Here is a 10,100-nt window from a genome sequence, read left to right on the forward strand (position 1 = left end):
AGTTCATTATAGTATAGCAAGGGTTCTACGTCACCTGTCTCTCTGGGAGATTATAGCAGCAGCTGGCTTCACGGCAGTCCTTCTCCCCTGAAGCCGTCCTCTGAAGCCGTCGTTTCGCCCCACCCACCTCCCCAGTCCGCCACCAACGAGTCTTGACCCCTGTAGGATCCCCTACAGGGGGGGGGGATCCACTATCCTAGCCTATGCCGATGCCCTCCTCTCGCCTCAACAGGAGCGCCACGTCCAATGGAGTCATACGCCAAAGTATTTGCCATGCATGCCGATTGCTAAATACAGTTAGTTAAATCCTACCCACTGGCCTCTCATGATTGAAATTGGTATATGATGCGATGGAGATTACAGCATGCATCGGAAAATGTATTCAAATTCATTTGCAGAAACAGTTAAATGCCATTCTTAAAATGAACACCTGTTTGATATTCCTGTTTGATATTTTTTCTTAACTTGGCATTAAGAGTTTGATCCTAAAATAAGATCTCCACTCGGGTAAAACATTGGGAACAAATCACATTATATCTGAGATAATGAACATCAGGTAATTTGATTGTCTTTTATTGTTGTTTTATTGTCTCTGCTGGTCTGAACTCTGAGCTGGCCGGTCATGTTGGAGTAGCAGTTCGTTTGGCTCCTGTCAGCACTGCTTCATGTAGACAGGAAGGATGACCACATCAACGATTACATCATTTCCTGTTAAAAAGCTCAGTCTGTAGCAGGAAGTAGTTCAGGAGATTCAAACGTCTGAACTATCTCACTCTAAATATGATGACTTTGAACATATGACAACTGTTACAGACTGACCTAACTTTCACATATCTGACTCCTCCCCCTATTGCAGGCCTGGCTGAGCTGCTGCTGTCTGGTACAACTGAGTCTACAGGTGAGCTGATGGTGCTGAAACACTGTTCGTAAATAGTCAGTCAGTCAATCAGTACAGTCACGCTGCAAATAAATAAATAAATAAACCCCAACGATTAACCATTCCTCTCCTCTGTATTTTTATATTCTTCCCCATTTCCAAGCTCTCTCTCTCTCTCTCTCTCTCTCTCTCTCTCTCTCTCTCTCTCTCTCTCATCCAGTCTCTCTGGATGTCAGTCCCAACAGACAGCAGTTCTTTCTAGGAGAGTTTGTCTTTCTGACGTGTGAGCGGAGCTCTGCTGGTTGGAAGGTGAAGAGGAAGAAGAGAGGACACAGAACTCAGGAGTGTGGAGTTCAAGGAGACTTTGGGAGGTTTGATGGATCCTCCTGCAGCCTGTCTGTCCTAACATCAGACAGCGGAGTTTACTGGTGTGAAACTGTGGAGGGAGAGAAAAGCAACAAGGTCACCATCACTGCATCTGGTAAAGTAGCTAACTAGCTCTGGTCTAACTACTAACTCTGTCTATATATGGTTCTGGTCTGGGCTAACTGTGTCTATATATAGCTCTGGTCTAACTACTAACTCTGTCTATATATGGCTCTGGTCTGGACTAACTGTGTCTATATATAGCTCTGGTCTAACTACTAACTCTGTCTATATATGGCTCTGGTCCGGACTAACTGTGTCTATATATAGCTCTGGTCTGGACTAACTGTGTCTATATATGGCTCTGGTCTGGACTAACTGTGTCTATATATAGCTCTGGTCTAACTACTAACTCTGTCTACATAATGGCTCTGGTCTGGACTAACTGTGTCTATATATGGCTCTGGTCTGGACTAACTGTGTCTATATATGGCTCTGGTCTGGACTAACTGTGTCTATATATAGCTCTGGTCTAACTACTAACTCTGTCTACATAATGGCTCTGGTCTGGACTAACTGTGTGGCTGGGCTTGTGTCTCCTGGTACTTTTCAGGCAAGCGTGTGATCCTGGAGATTCCTGCACTTCCAGTGATGGAGGGAAGTGATGTCACTCTGCACTGTAGAGACTCGTTCTCCAAGACCTTTGCATATTTCGTCAGGGATAACACCAGGATTGGATCTGATCCTAGAGAAGAGATTACTATCAGTAATGTCCAACAATCTGATGAAGGTCCCTACTGGTGTAACACTGGATCTTATGTATCTCTACAGAGCTGGCTGTCTGTCAGAGGTCAGGACACTCACATTCACCTCCTGTTGATATGACATGGCCGTTATTTACAGTTGTGTTTAAAGAGATGACCTACTGACCAGATAATGAACTGTATCACTTTCTGCTCCTTTCTCCTCCAGCCCGTTCTGGTATTGTTCTTCCTCCTCCTACTACTGATGATGATGATGATGTTGATTATGGTGATACTACTACTACTAGTACGTACCACCAGTCCTCTCTCCATATCTTGTGTTTAAGATATGACTTACATAGCCTGGTAAACCAGCCGGTCACGTGAACTCACATTTAATTTCCTTCTTCGTTTCCATCTGGCCTGAAGCCTTCACAACAGTCTTTGCAGTGGGCAGAAGTTGGGCAGGTGTACAGTACTTGTCTTGACAGACAACTCCTTCAGCCAATCAGCGTTGGATCCAGTCAAACCCAAATCCACTCAGGAGAACAGCAAAAACTATTTTCCACCCAGAAACTCTGCTGTTGCATACTCCTGTTCTTGTTTAATTGTTGATATGGAGTCTATTTCTGCAATAACTGCACTTTATGGCTGTTTAAACTAGTCGAATGTTGACATTACTCCTCGAGGCGGACAGCGAAGGAGGCGGCCATTATTGTTTTGCTAGCCATGTTCTGATTGGCCGGTTACGATGTCAACTACGAGGCGGGTCGCTGATTGGCTCGTCTGCTTTGCATTTTCTGCAGACAGCCCTCCCAGAGTTGGGGCCAGACGGTCCCGCAGAACGAAATGAAATGTGAGTTCACGTGACTGGTTGGTTTACCAGGCTATGACTTACTGACCAATAAACTACATCACTTTACTGAATGACTTTCTCCTGCTTTCTCCTCCAAAACGTCCTCCTCCTACCACTCTTCTGTCCACCTCTTTCTCTCTTCCAGCCTCTCCCCGTCCTTCTCCCACCTCCAACTCCCCCTCCACAGACGCTGCTCACTTCCCACTCCTCCCAGTTGTAGGAGCGCTGCTGTCTGTGGGTCTACTGGTCCTGCTGCTGATCGGAGGACTGCTTCTCTGGAGGAAACGAGCAGGTATCAAACCTGTCAAACTGATCTAGTTACAATAGATTTATACTGTAATTAGATCAGTTACTGTGTCTTAGATACAATAGATCTGCGTTGTAACTAAACGAGTCGTTGTGTCATTCTCTATTACAAGCGTTGACTTGGTAACCAAATGACTGGGTAACCAACCATCTGGGGAGTCCTATTCTAAATATCTTGTTAACTGCTCTTTAAACTTTAAGAGCACAAGCTGAAATAATTGGTAGTCAGAGTCAAGACTGGAAAAATAGGCTAGATTAGATTGTAAATGACTGCAGCAAACCTGATGAAGACAGCCTGGCAAAGTAAAGATATTTGTGTCTTGGTGTGAAGCTATATTCTGATAGTTCCTCACTTCTGCCTTTCTTCTCTAACTGAAGCTCTGTCTACTTATTCCTCCACCACATCCACATTCTGCATCCCATTATGCCACACTAAGCTTGGTTCACACCGGGCACTATTCAGAAGCAGAGCTGAAGATGCGTTGAACAGAAGCTGAGTGTCACGCTAAACCGGTCACACAAGAAGCACTCTCTTTTCCTCAGTGCCTCGCTCGGCGATGCTTTCCCCCCGCCCACAACTTGCATTGACTCCATGCCTGCCAGCTCGGGTTCAGCACACTGCATGCTTGGAAAATAGAACAGAAGCCTGAACTATCGCTTCAGCATGGCTTCAGCGTGGTGTGGTGTGAACCATCTCGCCTGTTAACTCATTGAGTGCCAAGGACGGACATGTTCGTCATTTCAAATAGTAACGTAGAGTGCCAAGGACGGACATGTTCGTCAATTGCGTTTTTTGACGGTGGGGCGTCGATCAAAGCCTTCTGCCTCTGATGTACAAATATTATAGCTATTGGATGTGTCTAACCTATTTTACAGAACCCTTAGGTGGCGACAGTGCTCTCCACATAACAGAAAGGCAAGGAAAAAACAAAGAAGAAGTCGTTATGGAAACGGAAATCGCATTGCATCCGTATGCATCGATATGCTGAAGCACGTTACTGCAGCTGTGCCTGCAGCAGCCAATCTGCTCCCACAATTGAGCCGCTCCGTGTCGGTTGCGACAGCACATCTGCACATCCACACCGTGGAGTTGTTATTATTCTCAACTGGAAGCATCGTTGCCGGTGACAAACACACGCGGAACGCTGTAAAAAAGCCTGGCTGTTCCGCACCCTTCACTGTGCGCACAGCAAACTCAGCAGAGAGCCACCACAGACAGGAGGAGGAGTGTGCAGTTGAGGCGAGGCGGGGCGGGGCGGGGGGGGGGGGGGGGGCACGCAGAGCAGCACGCAACACCCAGACAGACCCAGGCAGCAGGACAGGATTGACAAACGCAAGCCAGAATATCCGATACCCACCAGCAGCAAATCAAAACCAGCAAGAAGCTGCAACCAGCAGCGCACGCAGGGGCCAGCGCTGCTGGTTGTAGCTAAAAATATTATTCTGCCAAACAAAATTCCCTGGCCTAAACTGTTTTATTGAAGGAAATTATTTTTGAGGTGTGACTACATTAGAAAAGATTAGCTTCAGAGTCAGTGATGTGCTTGAAATGATTAATTTCACAAAAGGCCAATTATCTCAGCTTCTAGAAAAAAATTGCTTTTTTTGGATGAATCAAGCTATCTTCTCCGGCTCATAACTAAAGAACGGAAAATGGGATCAATAAACTTTTTTTTGCAGATGATAGAATAGAGTCTCATCGTTCTTTGTGCGTGTTCAGTGTTTACATAGTAATATCACACAATATTCTGTGGGCCTCGAGAAATCACTGAAAACGCTCTGAAACTCTGGCACTGGGAGCGTCCGTTCTCCAAAAGTGGCTGGCACTCAATGAGTTAACAAGGATGCCAAAATATGTGACGATGTTTATTGTCTTTATTGGTATTTAAAGTGGTACATAAACATGAGAGCACTTACATTTCATGACCAGACCCGGGCAAGAAACAAAATATTGAGCCATTGTCTATTCGAAAAAGGAGCTTCTTGGTTTCTTTCTCTTTCTTTTAAGAAACCAAGAAGCTCCTTTTTCCACTGTTGATCACAATTTTGACTTTGAGCTTGCTTGCTTCCACTTCTAGGTTCCGCCATTGTCTATTCACCTTATGTAGAAGAGACAGTCTGGCTTGAGAGACTAACAGGAAGTGTAAACAGACAAGTTCCGATTGTGTTTACACTTCCTGTGAGTCATAAAGGTCTGACTCATATTTGAGTCAAACTAGGTTTGACCAAGTGAGTCAGACTAGTTTGAGCAGGTAAAACAGCCAGCGTTTTGAACAGGAAGTCGTGACATAATGAGTCAAGTGGGCGGGGCTACATAACATGAATAGAGAGCCAAAGTGAACGTCACTTCCTGCCTTTCTCTGTGTACCAGCATCTGAAAAAAGGTTGCGAACAGAGCGATACGTTACTTGTTTTGATCCCTTTTGAACTGTGCCACAGGGTACACATGTAAATTTTGGCATTTTAAAAGTTATGCATGTCAAGAAAGTCGCAGTTTGTCTGAACTGAACTGAAACGTAAGGTTTAGTTTTGTCAATCGACAGTTGTGCGTAGTTTATCATATATAAATGATAAATATCATTTATCATATATAGTAAGTGGGTAAGTGGGTTCTGTCTGTTTGCGTTTTTGGTCCCAAATTGTGAGATTTGTGATGATTTTGGTCAGTAATGATATCACTCGACCACTCGATGATGTCATCAATGGTCACTCGAGAAATTGTGATGTCACGTCATCAGTGATGCAAAGTTGAGCAATTGTGCATGCCAATACAGCAGGCGAGGCAACGCAGCAGCCGAGCTGTGGCTGCGGGCAAGCTGCAGAGGCTAGGATTTCTAGTAATTTATATAGTGCCACAGTTTTAGCCTGGGTAAACCCAGCCTCCACGTGACCTCTATGTGCTATCAGTCACAAGACTGATAGCACATAGATAGAGGTCACGTGGAGGTTGGGTTTACCCAGGCTACCACAGTTTTACCACAAACTGCGACTTTCTTAACTTGCAAAGTTACATTGACAAACATGATATGTGGACCCCGTGGCACAATAAAAACAGGATCAAAAAAAGTAACGTCTGTCTCCGTTCACCACCATTCATATATTTTCAGACGCTGGTACACAGAGAATGGCAGGAAGTGACGTTCACTTTGGCTCTCTATAGCTTTAGTCTATCCCGGTGAGTGAAAGAGTATGCATGCTATGAACATTAGCACCTGCCTGGGAGCTAAAATGGCTAACTGTTCCAGAGTGCTGGCTGTGTGTTCTACTTGTCAGTGAGCTACCGCTTGCCTATAGTAGTTTGCAGTCATGTGCCTGCCCTGCATTCAGTCTGTCCCCAATGTCATTATGGTCTGTATGGAATGTAAGCTGCTGTGCCATTGAAATGCACAATGTAAATGCAAAAAAAACAAAAAACATCAACATGGTCACATTGTATGATTTATTGTCCATTTCAATTTAAAGGTCTGGTACCATGTCAATACATAGCAGTCCCTCCAGGATTTAGCAGATTTTTTTTTGTGATTGTTGTGATCAAAATGCTGATTTTGCAGCGGCTTTTTTTTTATTTTATTGCTATGCAATTTGCAATATTTTATTTTTGTGCAATTTTTTTTTGCAGGAAAATTGCGGGAACTGACAAAAATTGGAAGTTGAGGAGAAAAATTGTTCCTAAGTACTACTTAATGGCAACTTTTCTCAAAAATTGCAATGGATTTTGTGAAGTTGTATCTGATCTTTTGCGGGAAAATTGCAGGAACTGGCAAAACTTGCAAGTTGAGGGACCAGTTAAACTGATTCCTCAACTTGCAAGTTGAGGAACCAACTTGCAACATCATATTGTGCACTGTTTTGTCGTTTTTGCAGAGAAATTGTGGGGATCTTGAAAAATTGCAAGCCCCCACAAATATTGCGGAGATTTGGTTGAATTTGCATTAATTATTGTGATCGCAAAATCACAATTTCCTGGAGGGAGTGACATAGCAATTACTATTGAATTAAAATAGACATGCTTCACTGTACAGGTCCGGTACTACTGTATCTAATTACAGTATATATGTATAATTATTAGTGACGTTAATGTGTAATAGTCCCCCCCCTTAACGTCTAATTAGAAATAGTTGATACATTGTTAGGAACCTGTAAATGAAGGGTTACCATTCATGTGGATTGAAAACTGAATTCCTCTTTTTCCTCCTCTCCTATCAGCAGAAAGCAGTGCTTCACTTCCTCCAGTGGATGTAACCTATGCTAATGTCCCCATCAGACGGGCAGCCAATAGGAGAGGTAGGCTGTGGAACTCTGTGTGTGTGTGTGTGTGTGTGTGTGTGTGTGTGTGTGTGTGTGTGTGTGTGTGTGTGTGTGTGTGTGTGTGTGTGTGTAATAGGGCTGACCCCCAAAATTCAAAGCTTCAAAGCCTCAATCGTTGCCATGGTAATCAATGTCCAAATCAGCAGTCAAAATGTTTTTGTGTTTGTTTTCCTCACTCAAAGTGAAACTATACGAGTTCCATTCTGATGGGTGCCAGGTGCCAGCCAGCATGTGACCAGCTAAATTAGGTTCACAGGAGTGCTGTTTTGCATCCCTGCATCATCAACCCCTTCAGAACACATCTTTTCCAAAGCTGCTTTAGCAAAACTCAGAGTTTTACTTTGTTTCGAACTCAAGCTCTCACTCTAGTGCCATCTTCGCTGCGCACGCAGCCACTGGAAATTATCCAGTGGCCAAAAATGATCTTTATATTAAACCAAACCACCCACCAACAGGTGGCGTGGTACTCCTGGGACTGAGGCGGCCACCCACATTCCTCTCCCCGTGACTACGTCACGTCCGCCCAGACCCCAGGAGGCCCACTCCTTCTTCCAGCCCGCCTGCGCAACGATGCATCGACGCAGCAAGGCTGGGTAGTGAGAGCTCTCGTTCTCACTCGTAAAACCCGGGTTGTAGCACAACCCGAACGTTTTACTTCGTTTCGAACTCAAGCTCTCACTCTAGTGCCAAATTCAACCGCCCTTGCTGCCTGGAGCACTCCTCAGAGCGAACCGAGAGGCATCGGTGAACCACGGCCGCATGGCGAATCACCCATGCCCAACCGTGTGGCATTTGGAGAGGCAACGACACTATCTTCTTGCCATTGACAGTACCGCATACGCAAAACGCGAACCGGACACGTCAAGACTGTAGTATCTAACAAACGTGTGATGAGAGGACCATGAGGCCGCAGCGTACATGTCCTCCACCGATACACCGCGCAACAACGCGGAAGACGTCGCAACGCCCCGCGTAGAATGCGCCTTGATACCCTCCGGGGGTACCTTACCCACGGCAGAGTATGCCAAAGCAATCGCCTCCATTATCCAGTGTGATAAGCGATCCTTGGAAAGGGGTCCGCCCTGGGCCCTCTGCCCGAAACAGACCAACAACTGGTTTGAAGTGCGTAATAACCGCGTCCTGGCCACGTAGGCCGAGAGCGCCCTTACGGGACACAGCATGTGCAGACGTCGCTCCTCGTCCGAACTCAAAGGCGGAGGACAGAATGCTGACAATTCTATGACCGTAGACCTAAAGCTGGCATTAATATTCTTAGGTTGATAGGCCGGGTTAGCAACGTAACCCTGTGCCCATCATCTGCGAAAACCATACAGGACTGCTGCACCGAGAGGGCGATCAGGTCACCAACCCTCTTTCCTGACGACAAGGGCAGCAGCAGCGCGGTCTTCAAAGACAGAAACTTCAAATCGATGGAGTCCAAGGGCTCAAACGGATGACCCGCGAGCCCGTCCAGCACCGTAACCAAGTCCGATTTTGCGCAACCTACGCGCTCCCTTCATGAAGCGTGAGACCAGAGGGAGCGCCCCCACGGGGCTCCCCTCAATTCCCATGTGGCAAGCAGAAATCGCGGCTACGTACACCTTAAGCGACTGCGGGGACTGGCCCGCGTCAAGCAGGCTCTGACGGAAACAGAGAACTGGCCGCACACCACAGTTCACTGGATCCACGCCTTTGTCCGTGCACCAACGCCAAAAGACCCGCCACTTGTACGTGTAATGAGAGCGGGTCGAAGCAGCCCTAGCACTCTGAATAGTGCACACCACATTATCGGGCAAGCCTGTTCAGGAGCCAGGCTGCTAGCTTCCACCTGCTGGGGGAGGGGTGGAGTACCTCCCCTTCCGCCTGGGATAGAAGATCCGCCTGCACTGGCAACGCCAAGGACAGACCTTGCGCCAAGGAGGTCAGGTCCGCAAACCATATCTGCTTGTCCAAAAGGGGGCCACTAAAATAAGCCGTAGGCGCTGCACTCTCACCCTGTCCAACACCTGTCGGATCAGGGGGATCGGGGGAAACGCATAGAGCCCGTCCTGGGGCCACGCGTGCGCCAGCGTCGTGATCCAGCGGGGGGCTGTCCTCTTGAATCGAGAACCACAGTGGGCAGTGCATCGCGCGCCGCGATGCGAAGAGATCGACGTGGGCGCCGCCGAACCTGGCCCAAATCTGTTCCACCACCTGAGGGTGGAGGCACCACTCCGTCTGACTTGGATTGCCCCGAGACAGCAGGTCGGCCCCGAAATTCAGCCGGCCTGGCACATGAACCGCTGACAATGAAAGGACGGTCCCTGGCCGGGTCCAGGTGATGCCTGAGAAACCAAATCTGGAATGGGCGCATGTGTAGCCTCCCCAGTGGGCGCACATGCACTGCTGAGGCCATCAGCCCCAGCATGACTGTGCACTGATGCACTGACACGGAGGGACACAGACTTAGCATCTTTGCTGTCCGCACTGTGCGAGCCTGTCGCTCTGGCGAAAGGCGGGCCAGCATGGCCCGAGAGTCCAGCTCGAGCCCCAGGAAGGTCGCTACCTGCGCTGGGACGCAACTCTTCTGCCAGTTCACCAAAAACCCTAAGGTCTGCAGGTGATCTGTCACCACTCACCACCTTGGTATGTTCCGTGGCACGGA

General features: G+C 47.2%; 1 protein-coding gene across 1 annotated transcript; it reads left to right on the forward strand.

Moving 5' to 3' along the window:
* Positions 1 to 209: 209 nt before the first annotated feature.
* LOC310771538 (uncharacterized protein) lies at positions 210 to 8,688 on the forward strand (the record flags this gene model as incomplete). The annotated part of the gene is made up of 8 exons (XM_083664128.1): positions 210 to 264; positions 857 to 898; positions 1,098 to 1,358; positions 1,857 to 2,093; positions 2,216 to 2,293; positions 2,988 to 3,134; positions 7,355 to 7,432; positions 8,609 to 8,688. 8 exons carry the CDS (start codon positions 210 to 212, stop codon positions 8,686 to 8,688), a joined length of 978 nt encoding a protein of 325 aa, XP_083520254.1.
* Positions 8,689 to 10,100: the final 1,412 nt, after the last annotated feature.

The sequence above is a fragment of the Poromitra crassiceps genome (assembly GCF_964638095.1).
Source record: "Poromitra crassiceps genome assembly, contig: HAP1_SCAFFOLD_767, whole genome shotgun sequence".
Lineage (NCBI taxonomy): Eukaryota > Metazoa > Chordata > Actinopteri > Beryciformes > Melamphaidae > Poromitra > Poromitra crassiceps.